Source organism: Bactrocera latifrons, unplaced genomic scaffold (assembly GCF_001853355.1).
Source record: "Bactrocera latifrons isolate USDA-ARS-PBARC rearing strain unplaced genomic scaffold, ASM185335v1 scaffold_681, whole genome shotgun sequence".
Lineage (NCBI taxonomy): Eukaryota > Metazoa > Arthropoda > Insecta > Diptera > Tephritidae > Bactrocera > Bactrocera latifrons.
The window spans coordinates 70,068-92,724 of record NW_017537358.1 but is presented as its reverse complement, the minus strand read 5'-3'; the positions used below and the strand labels follow the sequence as shown (position 1 = coordinate 92,724).

General features: G+C 36.0%; 1 protein-coding gene across 1 annotated transcript in view; it reads right to left on the bottom strand.

The window, feature by feature from the left end:
- The window catches only part of LOC108975700 (MAGUK p55 subfamily member 6), a gene marked incomplete at its 5' end in the record, with an annotated part of 93,084 nt that overhangs the window by 3,601 nt on the left and 66,826 nt on the right, over positions 1-22,657 (bottom strand). The window contains 1 exon segment of the mRNA XM_018944395.1: positions 11,950-12,024. Coding sequence (XP_018799940.1) covers positions 11,950-12,024 — 75 coding nt within the window.

The window sequence follows — 22,657 nt, the reverse complement described above, 5'->3', positions numbered from 1 at the left end:
GTCACCGATGCCCAGAGCATACTTAAATTATGGAGGGAACACTTCTCCAGCCTGCTGAACGGCAGTGAACGCACAATGCCAGGAGAAATCGACCCCGATGCCCCAATCGATGACGATGGAGCAGACGTCCCATTGCCCGACCAGGAAGAAGTTCGAATAGCAATTACCCGCCTGAAGAACAACCACAAACTGATTGGGCCTTATCAGTGTGGCTTCAGACCTGGAAAATCAACAACCAACTAGATATTCACCATGCGCCAAATCTTGGAAAACACCCGTGAAAAGAGAATTGACACTCACCACCTCTTCGTCGATTTCAGAGCTGCTTTCGACAGCATGGAAAGGAGCTGCCTTTGTGCCGCGATGTCTGGATTTGGCATCCCTGCTGCTGACGTTGAGCAACACCAAAAGCTCCGTCAGAATCGGGAAGGACTTCTCCGAGCCGTTCGATACCAAACGAGGTTTCAGGCGAGGCGACTCCCTATCGTGCGATTTCTTCAACCTGCTTCTGGAGAAAATAATTAGAGCTGCAGAACCAAATAGAGATAGAATCTTCTATAAGAATGTACAGCTCCTGGCGTATGCCGCTGAAAATGATATCATCGGCCTCAACACCCGCGCAGTTTGTTCTGCTTTCTCCAGACTGGACAAGGAAGCAACAAAAATGGGTCTGGCAGTGAACRAGGGTAAGACGAAATATCTCCTGTCATCAAACAAACACTCGCGACTTGGCACTCACGTCACTGTTGACAGTCATAGCTTTGAAGTTGTAGATAATTTCATCTATCTTGGAACCAGCCAAGGATAACCAAGGATCCAACGCAGGATAACTCTTGCCAACAGGTGCTACTTCGGACTGAGTAGGCAATTGAGAAGCAAAGTCCTCTCTCGACAAATGAAAACCAAACTCTATAAGTCACTCATAATACCCGTCCTGCTATATGGTGCAGAAGCTTGGACGATGACAACAACTGATGAGTCGACGTTGCGAGTTTTCGAAAGAAAAGTTCTGCGAAAGTTTTATGGTATTTTGCGCGTTGGCCACGGCGAATATCGCATTCGATGAAACGATGAGCTGTACGAGGTATACGACGACATTGACATATTGGATTGACGAAAACACTCCAGCTCTGAAAGTATTCGACGCAGTAACCGCCGGGGGAAGCAGAGGAAGAGAAAGACCTCCACTCCGTWGGAAGGACCAAGTGGAGAAGGACCTGGCTTCACTTGGAGTATCTAATTGGCGCCACGTAGCGAAAAGAAGAAACGACTGGCGCGCTGTTGTTAACTCGGCTATAATCGCGTAAGCGGTGTCTACGCCAATCAAGAAGAATAAGAAGATTGCGTGTGCACTTAAGGTATCGTAGTTACATTAATTTTTCAAATGTCCGAACATTCGCGATGAGTTCGTATTTCGTGAATTGATAAACAGCAGATCGAATTTATATCAAACCACCGGAAGTATCAACCGGAATTGACCCATACGATGACACGATGTAAAATGCCTTCAGTAATGTAATTTTTGTTTATATCATATGTAATTGACGCGGATTTGAAGGCTGATATGTCGAAATGATCATCATCATGAATTTCATTAGCGTTCGCAGTAGCTATGCCATCGTTTGATTCCAGTGATTATCATGTTCCAACAATTGTAATTGCTTGCTTCTCAAAAAGTTGCACATACCTCAAATGAAACATTAATCAATAGCAACCGAAGGCGGAAGCAATCGTCATTTTTCGGATGGATTGTGTAAATTTGTCCTAATGCATTAGTCAAGAACACACCTGGATGTCCATCTACTATTTGGCTTTGCTTTGTATTCTCTGGGTTGAAATGCACTCTTTGGCCATTCCCCAAATTAACTGCGAGCCGCACAACAGTCCGAACGCGTTCATGAATTGCAAAAAAAATATCCTACAAAGCGCTTTATTGCAGTTCACGTATCGACCATTTGATACTTGCTGATCTTATCTCGTTCAAGACCAATAACCGCCATGTGCTTCCTTTGGTGACGTTTTTACAAACGTATTTTCTCCATATTACCAAACTGCAATACTCAACAATGATATGAGATTTGAATGTGAATTAAACAATAATGATTAATATAGTACAGTCCATGTGTTGTCAACTTCGATATTTACTCTTCTAAATTGAATGCTAAATGTTCTGCCATTGTCGTCTGGTGATGTTAATGTTGGTGCATTTATTGCCAGACATACAAATATTGTGATGTCCATAAGGTCCATGAAACATATTTGTTTTCATCGCTTCCTATAATACTGGATCTTTCTCTGCGTCAGGAATTTCCGCAGAAATTATTTCATCTATTTGATTTAGTGTAACCACCATCCACCATCCAACTAACCTTTTTTCCAACAGAATACATCCAGCATCTAACAGCACCATATATGTATACCATATGTTGCGTCAAGATAAAGTCCATCAAACATCGAGGCTGTTGTTTGAAAATTTGTGCTGTGACACCGTGACGATCGCTTGCTGATTGATCGCGATCCATAATTTCGCACGTATGTCATCGCATCCTGGGAGTACCTCTTGCCTTGCCTTGGGTTGCCATACGCTCATGGCAAAAAGAACGCCAACCTCTACGTGCCTGCGTAACAAATTTCAATCTGCAATTGTTCATTTTCTCTGAAACACATATACAGTTTTCACTGAGTATTTTTCAACATTTTTTCTTTTGAATAGCCGGATAAACAAAGAAAGCGACCGAAACTGAACGATTCAGATAATTGAAAAAAATGTATATGTGAAAAAGTTGCTTTTTGCAATTGTCCAATTTTCCGACTTACCTCACGAAAAGCATACGGTTTTTTTGTTTAGTTCAAAACCTTCCCCGGTCCATACAGAACAACCTCTGAAAATTTCATTAAGATTGGTGTAGCCGTTCTCTTAGCGTTACTAGCCAATAAACATTCCTTCGTTTGTATGGGAAAAAGAAAATGGGTATCTTTAGGGGTTTTCCGGCGATTATTCGAAATTTTCTTGCCGTGAAAACCATCCTTGAACCTCAACGAACATTTAGAAAAAAGAATCGACCAAATTGGTGCAGGCGTTCTTCAGTTATGCGCTTAGCAACACATTTTGCGATTCATTTTTATATTTTAGACCTCGCTTCAATCATAAAAACAGGCGCCGTAACATCTCTCCAAGCATGCCTCTGCTTACGAGAGTCTTTTCGGGACGATGGCAAAAGCTAAAAATCATAAATTGAACAACTTTCTGATGCTTCTTCACAGAACGAAGTCAGAAAAGTGGCAACAACGGAGTTGTCGATTGATAATATTTGTCCATTCTAAAATATTTTTCTGTGACTCGCTAAAATCTGCGTCGACATGTATGCAAGCTCATATATATGCATATATGTATATATTTACGCTAGTTTGTAGACGAAGCTGTTACAGCGGCAAGGGAAGCGGTGAATAGGCGGCCATTCGTTTATTTTTTTCGGCACAGCTTGAATTTTCTATCATCACACAATTGCTGAACCGTGAACGCGACAGATATTAGAATACACACGTTCTTAGGAACACAGGGATTGAGGCAGCTGCACAACTACATAACTGTGTCCCTAATAATTAATATTTGACAGATGTCGCTTGCAGTCTGTCGTGCTCAATGTGTTCAGCACTTGACTCTTTGACAAAACGCAACTTTCGGCCATTGGTTGACCGTGACAAAGGAGATGCGAAAGAAGCGTGCGACTCTTGTTATTATTAATGTATGTACAAATGTATATGGCTCGCATGTGCTTTCGTAAACATACAGACAAATTTTGCCAAAGAAATAATATATGTACATATGCATGTGTCATAGAAATTATATTGGTACAAATATGGAAATGATAACGAAATAATGCGAATATGTATATTTCATGAGGTCATCAATTTTCTTCTTCGCTTTCTAATAGTCGAAATAAATAAAAATTATTTGAAATATTAATTTATTTAAAATAAAAACTATTTTATAGGTAGTTAAATGGTCTTGACCATAAAATAATTTATTTGGATAAGGATTAATATAAACACATAAATAGCATGGTTTGAATTTGGTTAGCATTTTCATTAATGTTTACAATGAAAAAGTTGTTGTAGTGACATAACTACAATAGTTAGACATATGTTCCCGCAGAGTTTTTTGTAGACATTATAATGTTCTTCAATATGGTTGTACATTATATTATTTTGTTCTATTGCTAATAGTTTTGGCAGCGCATTCGACGAAAGACATTTTAAGACTAATTTTTCTACACCTTTGGTTACATTGTTCAAATTTTACCAAGGATCTCTAATTTTGTTCAAAATGAAATGTAGCCTATGTCAAATTGGAAGAATGTAGCATTATATTGGTGAAAGAATTTTTTAAATCGGCCCAGTACTTCTTGAGCCTATTCATTACAAACATGCAAAACTAGGAACAAATCTTTCCTCTTTTAATATTAGTGTAGATATACATAAATACTTCATAGGATATCCGACGCTTCCTTCTGGGTGTTACAAACTATTCAGGGTGTAAAAATAAATGAACAGATTGTGATTTTGTTGTCTAATTTCTTCACATTATAAAGTCGATAAAGTCATTTCGTATTTCTAATCAAACTTCAATATATTATTTTTAATATTTATACTAATTGTTGAAACATGTTTACTTATCAGCAAAGCCAAAAAGGTATGAAACATAAATATCTATTTTAAAATGTATGGAATATATATACGTACATACACATGTACATACATAAACAGAGATATGGATTTATTTCAATGTGCATCCAATAAAAATAAAAATGCTTGGGGACACAAGTCATACATTTACAGATGAGATAACATTAAATACACACACACTCTCATGTATTAAATTGTATACTTGAAAACAACCTCATATCAAGCAGCATAAACAATATGATGGAATACATACAAACCTTAATACATACACATATATTTAGTTATTTAAAATAGTTTTCTAAAATAGTATATAAGTAATGAAAATATCTAAATACAATTAGAATGAATATATTCTCACTTAAACAAAGGTCTTTATGTTACATTCGTACTTGTTGTAACTTGTTACTGCTGCATACCTACCCTGTATTAGCGAGAAACTCGGGTTAGTGAGAACCGAGAATAAGATTGTGGTCCCTTGAACACTCGCTTATCTAGTTTGACTGTGCTTATCTTGTGAACACCAAAAGGGAACTAGCCCTCTTTTTTACCGAAGCACAAAAAGAAAATCTGATTAAAGGTGTGCTCGTGGTCAGAGGTCCTCGAACGAACAACGTCACCTTTTGAAAAAAACGTAAGTAAAAGTATTTTTTTGTTTTGAATTACTCAACTACAATTCAAAAATTAAACATTCGAATAGTGGTGTTTTCTACTCTGGGACCTATGAACTATATTTACCATTTTTTTTATTAAATTTTATAACTTATTTAAAAATTTCCGTATTTTCAATCGTCGGCATCTTGTTGAAATTCTAAATTACGAGATTTTGATTTAAACACGAAAAATTTCCACACGTACGTGAGACCCTTCTTCTTTACTGGCGTAGAAACTGCTTACGCGGTTATAGCCGAGTTAACAACATCGCGCCAGTCGTTTCTTCCTTTCACAAGGTGGCGCCAATTAGAGATTTCAAGCGAATACAAGTCCTTCTTCACTTGGTCTTTCCAACGGAGTGGAGGTCTTCCTCTTCCTCTGCCCCCCGGCGGGTACTGCGTCGAACTTTCAGAGCTGGAGTATTTTCGTCCATTCGGACGGTATGATCCAGCCAGCGTAGCCGCTGTTTTAATTCGCTGAACTATGTCAATGTCGTCGTATATCTCATTGTTGCATTGAAAGTGCTATCTTTATTGGAATATACTTAAAATACCAAAGTTTGAAATGCCGACAAATCCAAATATGACGACATGTGAAGAATATTTTACAGGGGTGTAAACGACAAACGGGGTGCCGACAATCAAAATCACGAAATTTAGAATTCCGACAATCAAAACAGCGACAAATCAAAAAATGGCGCGACAAAAAAAAAACTAAGTTGAAGTGTGATTAGAAATACGAAAAGACTATGTCGAATACCCAATATACCCAAATACCCTTCTTTGAAAATTTCACTTAATGATTGCCAGTGACATATTTGATTTGACACGAAATTTTGGCTTCTATGCCATATTTAACTATTTTTTTGTGTAATCACTAAACTATTTTGTACTGAGTTTTGGAATTTTTTTCATTTACTGGGTTGGAGTCATATGTAGATGTTCACGCAAGTGAGTAAAGTTTTACATAAGGCTCAAGCAGCTCACAATTTCCGGTTATAGACTAAGTATCCTCTGGTTAGCCTAACAACATCCGTTTGAAGTGAGTAGGCGAAACATCTCCTCCAAAGGCTTGTGCGCTGGGTTTGGGACCCGCACGTAAAAAACGGCCGAAATAAAAGAGTTTAAACAGCCTTGGATGAGGGACTGACGTGGCAAACGAATTAGGGATTATGATTTGAGGGTATGCATCTGGAATGTCCAGACCCTTAATTGGGAAGGTGGCGCTGCCTAGCTGGTTGATGTCCGCGTTAGAGTAATGGCTGACATCTCCGGTGCAGGTGGATGAACGTATAGACACAATCCTCATCAAAGCGGCCACGCCCCAACGGAAGAGAAGGACGATGTCACCACCAGAGATATCTTCTATGCGCGCTTGGAGCGCACCTATGAGAGCTCCTTCCGCCACGATGTCAAAATCTTGCTGGCGACTTAAGCGCCAGCCAACAGCCAGCCTCCACGAGGAAACCTTCCAAAATTTGTTGAGGTTGATCGACTTCGCCCTGGCCCGAAATATGGTTATCTGTAGTACTAGATTCCAGCATAGAAATTTTCACCAAGCTACCTGGCTGTCTCCTGTACAAAACCATAAGAGAGGCCGAAATGTGTGAGTATGAAAAGCTTGACAAGCTGGCCGACAGGAGTAATGCTTTAAAGTTATGCGAACAGAAGGACCGGAGCATACTCTTGTTGAACTTCCAAAAGTGATCTAGCGACTGATGTCCAGAGCATACTAAAATTATAGAGAGAACACTTTTCCATTTGCTTAATGGCAGTGAAAATATAACGCCAGAAGAAGGCGAACACGATGGAGCAGACGTTCCATTGCCCGACCATGTATAAGCTAAAATAACAATTACCCGCCTAAAGAACAACAAAGGGGCGGGGACCGATGGATTGTCGGTAGAGCTATTCAAACACACTGATAAGGAGCATGCATAAGCTTCTTTGCAAAATATGTTCGGACGAAAGAATGCCTAACGATTGGAATTTAAGTGTGCTCTGCTCAATACACAAAAAGACTCGTAAAAAGAGAGCACGAAAAGGAGCTGTCTTTATGTCGCGATATCTGAATTGGTATCAACCAAAACTAATACGGCTGTGTAAACAGAGTTTTCAACCTACTTCTGGAGAAAATAATTCGAGGTGTAGAACTAAACAGAAAAGGTACCCTTTTCTACAAGAGTGTACAGCTGCTGGCATGTACCGATGATATTGATATCACTGGCCTCAACACCCGCACCGTTAGTTCTAGTGGTGAACAAGGGCAAGACGAATTACCCCTGTCATCAAACAAACAGTCGTCGCACTCGCGACTAGGTTRCACGTCACTGTTGACAGCAATAACTTCGTAGGTAACTTCATCTATCTTGGAACCACCATCAACACCTCAGCCTCGAAATCAAACGCAGAATATCTCTATAAGTCTCTCATTAGTTTTCGATAGAAAGGTTCTGGGAAAGATTTTTAGTCCTTTGCGCGTTGTAGTTATAGGGACGTGAATATAGTATTCATGGAAAGAAGAGGATTCTTCAAGTATCGGCTTGATTATGGTCGCTGATTACTCTATAATTATCGACAGCACCTTCTAAAAATGTTCGCACTACATTTTATGGACTACATGACATGCCATACATTTCGTAATATTACGATAGAATTTCCTTAAGGCACTACCATAAGAGTCGTCAGGAGATTGTGCGTTAGCTTGCAGTAGTAAGCGTATCAGTAACGCCCTTCTAATGTTTGTGATTGAGTTGTTGAGATCATCAATAATCTCATCGACATCATACCCTTCGTCGAGCTTAGAAAAGCTGCTTACAATTTCGTCCAAACGAGACTTCCAAAATGTAAGTGATAAATGAGCGCAAGCCTGAATTATTATTTAAGATGTTAATGTCCCTGCTTCATTGTGTCTCTCTTCGATATAAGACCACAGACGTCAGGTCGTAGTAGAAGGTCAAAGAAGGAAAAGGGGTTTTATACACTTGTGTGGGTAGGAAAAATCGACATTTTCTATTGCATTTCCTTAAAGTATATACATACTTTTAAGATTACTCCTTCCAAATTTCATACAGATCTGTGCACTAGAACCAAAGTTACAGCTTTCAACAGCCCGCTTCTCCCATGTGCCACCGAGTACATGCCGACCGCTCGTACCGTTGCGGTGGTCAAGGTTCATAAAGAAACATGTAACCTATCGATCTAATTTTTATGGGCTACTTGAAAACTACAATACATCATACTTGAACGAAGGATTTTTTATTTGTAACCAGAGTTTCTTCTGAGAATGAAAAAATTTAATTTTTAGATCCACAAAAATCGATATTTGTAGTAAAATCATCACCACTTGCGTAAAAAYGCTTAGGCGTTATGATATAAACGAAAAAAACACTTTTATTTTCGTTATTTGCAGATAAACCATCACCTACTTATCATTTTCACCGCAAAGCGTGAAAGAAAAAAGTGTAAAGCTGTAGTCCCAGCAAATGCACAAATTTTTTACTGAAAAATTAAATTTAACAACTTCAAACATATATAATATAAACGTATCAGCAGTATCAAAATCTCAAAAAAAAAAACATTTTTTCAGAAAATAAGTGCATATAACCCCCAAAAACCAGGATAGGGGTGTATCTCGCGTTTGAACTGGCAAATTCATAACAGCTAACGAACGCAGAGAAACTAATATCCACAATATTCAGCAATGATTGCGCTGACTCCTGTGATGACACAGAAAGGTTTAGGGAACGACACGGATAAGCAGGGAACAGATTGTCGCAGCTTTAAGAGTTTGTACGCGTTGCTCAGCCGTAGATACATCCAATTCACCTGTGCGTGCCTTGTGCACCTGTTCAAACGTGCGAAAAATAGCATATACATGAAACTGACAAATATAGATTTCTGCCATTTACGTAGTTGTAAAGCAGTGGCGCAGGGGCTCAGGTTGCCCTCGAATTCTTACCAGAAATCTCGATCGAACTGAATTTTTGAATAATTTCCCTATTTTCAAAATATGTGTATAATGTATAGAACAACAATAATTATGCCTCCAAAACTTTACAAAATATACGAACTTAAATTTGGGCAATGCGTCTAAAGTTTAAGCAGAGACCAAAGCAAAGTTGTAATTTTATACAAATGGTTGAGAATTATTCAAATGCAAAGCCAATTAAAATGCAAGAAAATATGGTATTGATACACGTTTTCAAGAAGAATTTGCACCGATTTCCAAAACAAGAAAAAATATTTAAAATTGATATTTTGATGTACTAGACACTGTAATATTTTATTTTYTTTTTATTGGTATGGGTGTTATCTGTCATATCATCAATTTTCTAACACCAACATTTTATTACATTTTGATGAAACAGCTTTATTACAAAAAAGTAACAAATTCCAAAAAATATATTCCGATATAATAGGCCTTTGTTTTTCACTTTAATTTATTAATATATACCCCTAATTTTACCTCAATTAACTCAAGCATGGACTGTTCATTAATTATGTAAGGAAATACTGAACAAAATTTATAACGGAAGTTTTTACACATGTTATTATTTTTGACAATTCCTCTTACTTCTGTAGTAGATGTAAAGTCATTTGGCAAATAAAATAATAAAAAAAATTTTAAGAAATATACGGACCAAATTCAACTCCGGCATTTATCGCTAACCGCATCAAGCCTGGATTTAAACGAAGTTCGCTTATGTACGAGATACGAGTACGAGATACTCGACTTTAAAGTTCAAAAATTCCCAAAATCCAACATTTCACCAGGCTATTTCACTACATTTAACACACATTATGCACATTTTTCATTTCAAATTCTTTTAATTAATTCAAACAGTAAACAATTAAACGAATTCACAATTTACACTTCTTGCTGGTTTAAGAAGTAAGAAATTTATATTTTAAAAATTACCTTTTACACGCGTAGTGAGCATCATTTATGTGCTAACAATTATGAGGAAATGGAATAAGCAAATATTATATGAGCATTTCGATGAAATTTCTCTTTTTCGCTATAATTCCTATTTATTTAGCAATCTAAATTCTAGTAAAAACAAGCCTCCATAAATTATATTTCAAATTAAAATGAGTAACGAATCTTTCCGGGTATTGGTTCGACCAGGGTAATTCTTTTATGAGCAATTCGATGAAATTTCTCTTTTTCGCTATAATTTCTCTTTCTTTAATTAGCAATCTTAGTTATAATAAAAACAAGCGTCTATAAATTGTATTTCAAATTAAGATGAGTATAAAGAATCTTTTTATGCATATGGATATTTTCTTATTTAAATTTAATAAACAACTAATTAATATTAAATTATACTATTAAGTAATAAAATACTTAGATTTGTAAAGGAGTAATAAGCGAAAGTAATTCAGTCGCCCTGGGTATTGGCTCGACCAGGGTTGTTGTTGATAATACAAACAAAGAAAAATCGTTGAAAATCCTACATATTTGGTGTTTAAGTTGTGGCAACGCTTGTTTTCCTCATAATTGTAAACAATCTAACCTTTTCAACGATGAGTGTGCTAAGTGATTTTTAAATTAATAAATATAGCTAAAATATAACAAAATAAAAATTAAATACTTGCATGAACTTATTTCAATGTTTAGAGTATGTATTTAAATATACATAGTGAAAAATGCGAAAAATTTTGTGAAACATTTAGGGATTTCACATAATCTCATGAAGTTATAAGTTATAACGATCCGAAAACATAGCTTTCAGAGTTGTATTTGCGAAAACTTATATTAGTATGCAATCCAATAAAAAAATTTTTAAACTAGTAAAAAATTTATGATCCTTTATGACGCGTTGTGAGTACCCAAATTGTGAAATACTAAGTGTTATTAAAAATAATTATTTTGAATTTTTAAACGAGAATATTTAAAAAATATAAGTTTTAGCAACATAATTCTTATCTGGAAAGGCTTCCCTACCCGTACATACCCGTTTATGCCGAGTTTCGAGTTTTTTAACCGAACGCCAAAGTAATCGGAATTATGTCTTGATACATTTGCGAAAACTAAAGGAAAAATTGTAAATATTATTGTTATTTTGCCCGTTGGAAGGCCGGACCTTTATACAATAAACCCTTGAATCTTCTCTATTTCGTTTTATTAGCCAAACCTACTACAAGTATTAATTGTAATTTCAGTTTACGTTAGAAAATTTGGAAAAGGTCTAAAAACGTATACCTTAATTTGTTCTTAATAATATAATTTATAGTTTTTGTGATTCAATTAAATAGACCTTACTTCATTATTTAGTTATAATTAATTCTATTCTCCTTTGGTAATATTTCTTTTTCTGCGCACATCTTTGCTTAAGTCATACAGTGATAGTAAATAATCGATAACAAAAAGGAAAGGTTCGTGCTAGCAAATAACTGCTCAAATATTGCGACACATTTGTTTTCCTGCTGATATTTAGGAGATACTTTATTCATACTTCTACATTTTGGCGTATAATATGATGCCTTACTATATTGCAGCAGTGATAGAAACTCGTAACATAAAAATAGTACACTGTACTAATATAATGACTTCGCAATTTCGATTATTATAGTATAATAGCATACGAGTACAGAGACTATACATTACCTCATATAAGGAAGCAAGTGATTCCAGAGTGCGCGCACGTCGAGAACTATAACGAATTGAAGACTGTCGATCGAACTAAAATAAAAAACAAAGACATATGAAATTATAAATCATATTTCGGACTTTAAAAGATCAGATAAAGTTCGATGAATAAAATCTATTCAAATTTACGCTAATTCACAATGTTCAACGCTGGTCAAATACTTAGTAGTAATAAATTTTAATAAGGAAAAGCTGAGCTCGAATGTAACCGACAACTTTATACTGGAAGGATCAAAGACGGGGAAATGCTTTTAAGAGTTGGCAAAACTTAATGTCATAAATTTTGCGAAAAATGCAGCATTCATTATTCTACGAAACCTTGAATGTATTAAAATCATACCTCTTATCTTATCAACTTATATTATACTCGTATGTATGTAGGTTATAGACTCACTTAATTTCTTTACTAAATTTTGCTTTCTGTTCTATGTTTTAATTTACACTCAACAAAGTTAACTCATATGATATATAAAAGATTTAATCTCAACTAAACGGACTAGATTAATACATAGGTAATATAATCGGACGTTTCCGATTTCATTTATACAATTCAGGCAGATGGACAGACGAAAATTAGTACATCGGGTAACTGGAAGGTTTGAACTAATTGTATTAAGCTTACTCAATGATTATCGAAAACACACTTTCGGCATTAAACTATACGAGTATATACCAAAATGGTACTTCACTTAATATTGCTAATGTCTAACTTGTTCACCGATTTATACGGTATACGGTTGAATTAATATTGCCAAAGTTTACATAGCGACAAACCAAAAAAAATTACGCCCATATTCTAATTTTTCACACCGAATCATTTGAAACCTTTAATCAGAATCTGTAAAACTTATTGCTTCTACCATTATATACCTAAATGGATTTATACAGAAAAAAGTCAATCGAAAGTTTGCATTATGTCTTCATGTATGTATGAGTCGTACTATGAAACATTTTTTATACCGATGCATTTCAAACATTTAACCACTATCTGTAAAAATTACTGCTTCTGACGTATATTTATTGTGTAACGTACAAGTAAAAATTGTATGGGTGAGCGGGGCTATCATGCACGGACAAATCGTGTGGTCATCCTGGCCATATCTAGATATGTAATAATTTAATTTTATGTTATACAAACAACAAAACCAGTACCCAATTTTTCAACATGTTCCGATAAAAATTAATTCACCATTTTTTATTACAAAAAAATTTGAATTGGCAACTATCAACAGAAAATAAATCATTATATTGAATATGGGGCCGTAGATTTGTTAATATTTTGCACCAAACCACATGGAGTCTCATGCCAGATGTTTATTTAATGTTAAATATTAATAAATAGTTTATAGCGTACTCTTTTCTCGACGAAAATGTTGCTCATTATAGGTAACATTGTACAAGTGTTCCATTACATCCTACAAATTGAATATTTATTAAATTATATAAGAGCAAAATATGGCATCTATTATAAATCAGAAGTTCCATTGTTTTCGTTCATAATTAGTACATACAACATAATAAAACTGTTCAACTGTAATTTACGAAATTAATGAAAAACGCTTATCATTTAACACTTTTTCTTAAAATGTTGCATTTTTGCATCATTGAATTAATACTAAATCGCATATCGGAAACAATATTTAATTAAAAGGAACGCATTCGATAAACCAAATTTTCGAGTAMTTTTTCTACTATATTAAGTCGTATGTCATGAATAGCACGTTCAATATTGACTTCTAAACCTTGAAAGCTAAGGGCCAATGAACTCAAATAACCCCTCAACATGGTCTTGGAGACCATTCAATGGCTCAATTTCTTGATATAATCGAATGTCCAATCTTTTCTCGCAATGATTCGGTTGTTGCATGTGCTATGGGGAACGTAGTTCCGACTTGCTGGAACCAAACATTGTCAAGAGGAATTTCTTCCAATTGTGGTCATTAAAAGTTTATGATTTTCGATCTGTACCACCCTCCATTGACAGTAACGGTGTGACAAGCTTCATTTCGAAAGAAATACGGACTGATGATTCCCTCAGACCTAAAAACACATCCAACTATCAATTTAGGTGAATGTTATGGTTGTTCCTGAATAATTTGTGAATTTTCTTTGCACAAGAGTTGACTGTTTTGTTTATTTACCGCACCATTCAGATTAAACTGAGCCTCATCGGAGAAGATGATTTTCTTAATATTTCATTAATATTATTTCCATGAAGAAATTGTAAACATTACTGAATTACGCTTACGCTTACGCGGTTATAGTCGAGTTAAAAACAGCGCACCAGTCGTTTCTTCTTATTGCCAATTGGTGATTCCAAGCGAAATCAGGTCTTTCTCCACCTGGTCCTTCCGACGGAGTGAAGGGGGAATACTTTCATAGCTAGAATGTTTTCGTCCATTCGGACGATATGGCTCAGGCAGCATATCCGCTCTCTTTTGATTCGCTGAACTATAACTATATATGTGACTAATAAAGTTTTGTTTTTGTTCGTTGAGAGAATACTTTACTTCTCAATCGCCTACTTAGTCCGAAGAAGTACTCCGCGTTGGATTTCGATGCTGACGTTGTTGATGCTGGCTCCAAGAACAAAAAAATTATCAACGCTTTTGAAGTTATAACTGTCAACAGTTATATGGGTACCTAATCGCGAGTACGACGGCTGTTTGTTTGATACCTTATCCAGTGTGGAGAGAGCCGAACTAATGGCGTTGGCATTGAGGCCAATGATATCCATATCATCGGCGCATGCCAGCAGCTGTACACTCTTATTGAAGATCTGGTCAGTTGTTGATTTTCCAGGTCTAATGCTAAACTAATAAAATCCAATCAGTTTGTTGAAGCTGGGCAATCTTCCACACAATACCCTCGATAGAGTCTTATACGCGGTGTTGAGGAGACTTACCGCAGGGTAGTTGGCGCAGATTATGGGGTCTTCCTTTCTGTGGATTGGGCAAAGCACATTCAAATTGCCATCGTTGGGCATGCTTTCGCCCGAATATATTATACAAAGAAGATGATGCATGCTCCTTATCAGTTCTTTGCCACCGTGTTTGAAAGTTCGACCGGTAATCCATCGGCCCATGCCGCTTTGTTGTTCTTCACACGGGTAATTGTTATTCGAATTTCTTCATTGTCGGGCAATGGAACGTCTGCTCCTATGTCATCGATTGGGGCATCGTGGTCGGCTTCTCCTGACGTTATATTTTCACTGCCATTCTGCAGGCTTGAAACTTTCTATTAGTCGCCGCATCTTTTTGTAGAATTTTGGAGTATTAACCCTGGCTGCAAATGCGTCTCGCTTCCCTCTTCAACTCCCAGTATCTAACTCATCCCGCACGTGCTGTGGTCTATTGTGACGTTGCGGGGTAGGCAGTTTGCTTTCTCTCCGCTGTGACACGGCACTCTTGATCGTATCAGCTGTTCTTCTGCATTTTCTGAAAACCAAAGGTTTTGGTTGGAGGTTGARATGCTGTCCCACAGTTCCCTTATACCGAGTAAGTTGCTCTCAGAGAGCAGGAGTGCAATCCAGGTAAAAAATTGTTCAGCTGTCTGTTGTGATTGCAGCTTCTCGACGTCGAATTTGAGAATCCAGAGGTGTCTTCCATCTACCACAACGTGATCGATCTTGTTGGCTTTTCAATCCGGAGACAGCCAGGTACCTGATGTATTTTATTATATTTGAATCTACTACTGCAGATAACCATATTTCGGGCAAAGGCGAAGTCGATCAGTAGTGCCAAAGACAGCTTCTTTGCCCATCCTGGCGTTAGAGTCGCCAAGCACGATTTTGACATCGTGGCAGGGGCAGTTCTCAAAGGTGCCCTCCAAGCACTCATAGAAAGTATCTTTGGTCACATCGTCCTTGTCTTTCRTTGGGGCGTGGGCGCAAATCAGCGATATATTGAAGAACTTCGTTTTGATACGGATTGTGGCTAGACGTTCATCCACCGGTGTGAATGACAGTAGTCAGCGACGGAATCTCTCTCCCTCCACGAATTCCACACCGAATATGCGCTCCTTTATATGACCACTGTAGTAAATGTCTCAAGGACCAAACCGCCTCAGTCTTTGTCTCGTCGATCGCATTGCTTGGACGGCGATGATGTCAGCCTTCACTATAAGTAGGATATCAACTAGCTGGGTAGCTTCGACTTCCCAATTAAGGGACCCGACATTCTAGGTGCATGTCCTTAAATCCAAATCCTTAACGCATTTGCAGTGGTCATCATCAAAAGGGGGGTTCTCATTCGAGCTGTTTTTGACTGTTCATTGGTTGCGTTTTTTAAGTAGCGGGTCTCCAACCATGCACGACTTTGAGGAGGGGATGTTTCGCCTTCTCACTCTAGTCTTAAACAGATGTTATTTGGCTATCCAGAAGATACTTGGTTTAGGACCTGAAGTCGTGAGCTGTTTGAGCCATATGTAAAAGAATCGTATCTGGTCACTCCCAAGTGAACGGCGATCATTAAACTTTCCCCACTTGCGTGATCTTCTACACATAACTACATCCAGAATATTAAAATCACTGAACTGCACATTTTACATTCGTGCAACTCAGAAAGAGCAAAGCCAGGTAATACTTTCAAGTGTTGGCAAAATTGTATTTAAAAACATTAGGAAAAGTATTTAACAGACTTAAAATTATATTAAAATCATTCTTAAATGCGATGTACCATACTTATGCTATGCAATGCTAAAGCTAATATATTGTGTTGACGAGAGAAGTATATAGTCGGAAATATTTATATTAGGGATAAGCAGTCGGGATCAATGTATAAAACACTCATTCTTTTCATATTTTTCAGAAAACTTGTCCACTTAATTTCATTAAAATATTATATGTTATAAACAATATATAACGTAAATTGGGGACAGAGAAAGGTCTGGCTCATGTATGATCGATTATCGATAATTTTCAAGTAAATTTATAAATACATACAAATATAACTTATACACTGACTGACATTTTCGGAATGTTTAAACAAGATATAATAAAATAATGTAAATGTAGGGAGTTGAGGCAATTTCTAGACCAATTTTACATATTTTCCGCATTGATCTACTGTATATCCAATATTATTATACGTTAAGTTATAAGTATCTAAAATATTGACCGATAAATACGATATAGAGCCAACCAGAAGTGTCATATTTTAAATCGTGTCATTGAAGCATCTTACATAGCATCTCCAATCAATGAGTGAAGTYAGCCGGATATTTGAAAGTCTCGATATTAGCTAAATGCATGCATTTTAGGGTCAAAAGTTCATCGTCTGTAGAAAAAGAAACTTACTCAATCATATTAAGATAGTACACATATTGTCCGATATATGAGACATTTTCTATTTACCTATCAGGTATATGCGGCTTAAAGTTGTATTTATCCGGTGAAACCCATTTTTGTCATAGAGACCAACTGTTCTTATACGTGTCACCTAAAACTAACGGAGATAGATATACGGATGTTATCAGTGTGATGTGTGTATCTGGTTGACTGTGTGTTTTTATGTCCGTCCGTCCGTGCAAACTGTTACATGAGTAAGAATTCAGATATCTCGATCAAACTTGCACAAAAAATTACGAGTTTGTAGATGAGCGTAATCGGGCCACTGCCACACCCACAAATTGTCATTAACAGAAAGCATATGCAAAGCCATAATTAAGATATAAAGCTGCAATTTGGTACAGAGAATCGCAAAATCAAGGGGCACCTGTGAGAAAAATGTTTTGTAAAAGTGGGCGTGACCCTGCCCTCTAACAAGTTTAATGAACATATCTCCTTAACCGCTTAAGCTAAAACAACCAAATTTGCTGAGTACAAATCTAATAACAAATTCTACCGACAGCAAATAGATGAAATAGGAAAAATATTCGGCTCACTTCCCAATAACGGTACTGTTAAAAACTACTAAAAGCGAGATAAATTAATAACTAAACATGCCATAGATATTAAATTTTACCACTGAAATGGAAGCCAGTATGAAAATTGGACAATGGGCGTGGCATCGCCCACTTTTTGGTGAAATTCCTTATCTTGGGACCCGACCAACCGATTTCGACAAAATTTAGTAAGGGGAACTTTACTTACATCTTTATGTGACATTGAAAAAATGACGTACAACAACCACGCTTACTTCCCATATAGCACAATTTAAAATTTCACAAATACAACGGCATAAAACTTTGCACAAATAATGCCTCCAGTGTGTGCCACCTTATGACCATAGCTTGTTGAAATCTAATTAAAACTGTTCAAACCCCTAGGTACCGAATAGATCGAAAATTTCGATCGATGTGTGATATATATAACAGAGGTTAAGGGATAATCTTTCTCTTATAATGGTATATCTGTATGTCAAATCGAACCAATATTACCCTCAGGCCCCATATACTTAATATCAAAATTTTCGAAATTCCGGGTGGCTTTGTACCGCATATATTGGCCAATATGTGAGTTATCACAATGAAAATAAGACAGCGTGTTTTACTCATAAGTGTTTCTGTGTACCTAAAATAACTAAATTGGAGTGAAAACTTGAAAACTCTATATAACTAATAACAGGATTGGATTTTCGAATATCCAGCTGAATTTACTGTATTCGATTAGTTTTATACCTTAAAGTATTTTCCTGGATTTGATTCTTGCAAGTCGCAAGAGTATATAATATCTTCAGTAAAAAGTCAGTTTACATCTGTGGTATGAGGGCGATTGAAAGGTTGTGGTCCGATTTTGTAAATTTTTAGAATAGCATAGCTTAAAAGCTGAACTTTATTTGCAAAGATTTTTCCCGATATATTCATTGGTGCTTGATTTGTATGCCGGAAAGTGAGTAAGTGAGAGAATCTCTTGGCATTTAGAGTTAAGTTAAATGGAAAGTAGGCGTGGTTGTAGGCCTATCCTACTATAGTTCAAATAGGTCGACTAGCCTGGAGACACCTAAAGGTGGGCGGTATCCCAAATTGAATGGATTTGGGGATATATATATTAAACCAATGAGGTGAGTCCACGTTTACTTTTAAAAGATTTTTAAACCACAGTTACCATTCTTAAATGCGATTCGTTATACCAAATTTAAGGTTTTCGACTACTGGCACCAACATTCCTAGTGTTCCAATGAACAAGTGCAATTTCTTCCAGATTACTCAAGTTTTCGCTTGCTTTAGTAAAGTATAGATTAACAAAGCTTATTAAATTGAAAATTTCAACATGCTTACCGTTTGTTGCAATGTGGATATAAAAAACTGCCAGAGGTCAAAAAATATATCCCTGTCATAACACAAAAAGGTCTGGTCAAGTTTTATACCCAGAAAATATTTGGAACACAAAAAAAAAACACATCGTCGACGCTATAACATAATTATATAGATGATCAGCCAGCGTGACAACCTGAGGTCATTTTGCCAAGTTTTTATGTCTGTATAAATATGAAGCTTTTCTTATGATGGAACCACCTATATTGGACCATTATAGCATACAGCTCCCCTATCAACACCACATTCTTGTAGAGGAAACCTTTTTATTTGATAATATATTTTCACGAAATTTGGCATTGCCCATTGCTAAGTTAACGGTACAATATCTAATATTCTTTTCTGATCGGAACACTCTAGCATATGACAGCTAGTTGTATTAGCATAATTGCTGCAATATCATTTATTAGAAATAACAGTTTTCTCAAAGTTTTTAAATAATGCTGCCATGCTTAATTCTGATTTTATTGTGTTATTGCACAGTGATTGCAGTAATACATAATAAACACATTCTCTTTTTATATTTCTTTTTGTAAAACATTTGTAATTATGCAATATGTTGTACTATTTTATACTACAGTAAAACCTGTCTAAGGGATTGACGGCCAGGAAGGTTTTGTTGTGTGTTTGGTGGGATTAGAAAGGAGTCGTCCCTTAAAAGCTGCTCCCATATGGCCAGACGCTTAATTCTACCATCTACTGCCAACAACTAGGCCGCTTGAAGCAGGCGATCGAGAAAAATCGTCCAGAATTGGCCAACAGTAAGGATGGAGGTGTCCACCAAGACAACGCCAGACCACACACTTCCTTGATGACTCGTCAGAAACTACGGGAGCTCCGACGGGAGGTTCTATCGCATCCACCATATAGCTCGGACATAGCTCCAATTCCTGTCCATGGCGAACGCACTTGTTGGTGTGTCAAAAGAGGCTTGTGAATAGTAACAGTCCCAGTTCTTCGCAAATAAGGAGAAGGGCTTCTACGAGGGGGTATTATGAATTTGCCGCCTAGATGGGAAAAAATTATCGAACGAAACGGCGCATATTTGAACTAAATCCGATCACTGTAACACTTTTTATAAAGCATTGAATAAAGAGCAATCAGCGGAAGGGAGGTATTTAACAACCTTATATATGGTTACTTCAAATTCAAAATAACGTACAATCAGAAAGTWCGAAACCGACTGTTTCATTGATTACGATCCGCTACTTCAAATTTCATACATATAAGTACATATGTCCAACGTTTTAAGGTTATACTATCAGATATTACTCATTTTTCAGCAATATTTAAGTTTTGTTTCACTCATGTTCCATTTTATAACGTGTTTCCTTCCCTTGCAAATTTCCGAAAATGTTGTTACGTTATTTTGCATTTTAGGTGACAATATGTACATATATGTATATGTAGTTATATTTTTGTAAAAAATGCATTTGTTTCAGTTTGTTTTAATTTAGAAAAACGTATAAATTATTCAAATTTCGTTTTTAACTATAAAAAATCTGGCAGCAAAGTTAGTTGATGTGTCTATTCATAAATAATGGCTTTATTAATGTTTGATAAAGCCTCCTTTGCAGAGGCGAGATTATAGTGTTCAATGCACTCATCTTCACTTCCACTTGAAGAAGTTCCTTGGGAGATGAGTTTTACTTCCTGTACACGTTTTTAAAAATAGTTTCGTGGGAATCATGGGATTTTTCTATATTTTCCACAACTATGGACAGTACTAATTCATTTCGGATTTATTCAGGATAGTTGTGATTTATCAAACATTACTTATTTATATCTTGCGGTGGACCTTTTACAAAATCAGAATTCATTCACTAGAAATGATTTTTGACAATTCACTTGCATTGTTACATTCATCAAGATGTGTTATCAGATAAATTCTAATTTTTTATATATTTTTTGTTTTTACATTTTGTATAATTGCTTGGTCGAGCGGTTGAATTTCTCTCGTCGGGTTTAGTGACAGCAATTTTACAACAATCACATTTGAATATTCATTAATTAAACTCTGACTTCTAGCGTTATGAACAAAATTTCTATTTTGCATCTTCTTTTGCTCATTGATAGAACTAAACCAATGTTAAAAAATTACAGTTGTCACCCAAGCCTTTTTATTAAGAGCCCATTGCATAATCAAATTTTTTATTTCGGTGAAAACCTCGCGGCTTCGCAACGTTACGTCTAGCCAGCGGTATTAACTTTTCTCAAGTACTGCTGCAACGATACGCTCAGTCTTTCTTCTTTACAAATTTACCTCCTTTACAAATTTTGCATTTTGCAACGAAACTTCGAGTAGGTAATTAGCGATAAAACACTCCAGTTTAGTCGGCATTTAAATTACCATCAGGTAAATATTGGGTAGTCGAAAAAGTCGATTCGCAAAGTTCGATTCTTATCAAATTTTAACTTACCTTTTTATATTTAAAATAATAAATAAATAAACAAACATGTATCATTCTGGTAGACCACTTTTTGCYATTTTTCCGCTAGGGACATTATACATGAACTGATACGGCGTTGTCTCCGTAAACTTCACAAATTGTGGCTTGCCCTTTTTATACTGATTTTTAAAGTATAGCGAATCTCTTCACTAATTTTTGAACAGCTGTAACACTTTTTTTCAACTTATCCGAATTTAATTTTATTTTTCTTAAATGAAGCTGAAAATCTCGCCATTCCAATACCTGAGAACGTCTATCATAGAGAAGGTTCACGGCGCGGAGTTCGTAAAAATATTTTTGGCTAACTCGGTCGAGATGAGCAAGTTTCGCCACTGCCAGCTCGGCAGGAGAAATTTTAACATTTTCGTTTGAAGAGAGCTGAGCGTGAAATAAAAATTATGCTCAACATTATATATTGCTCTAACAGACGTATGTTCGCTCTTTTGCGTTTTTATACGTTTATATGTGTATTCGTTTGAATTCTTTTTGTGCATATTAATGAATACATGTGCAATTGAATACATTTGAATTGAATTACTTTTCAAAGCAATATTCGTAGTTACATATGTATATAACAAACTATAATAATATTATTAAAAAATTAAATATATTAAAATAGTGATAAATATACATATGTAAATGGTATATTTATCATTCAAATCTTACATATCGTCGGCTTAACGTGCAAAGGTGCTAAGTGCCATTTTTTAATTATTAAATAAAACAAAAAAAGTGAATAAAAATTGAAGTTCAAAATTTTTTTTATTTTTCTAACGCAATTTTGTCAACTGTGATATTTCATTTAAGTACAAAAAAAAATATAATAAAAAATTTAATGAGCGCCTTTATATAGGCCTTTTTTGGACTTAGCACATTTTCTGGAGTTATTTTTAATACTTGGATGTGTTGGACTTAGCACATTTTCGAAAAAGAAATATTGCAGTTTTTTTTGCAAATGGCGT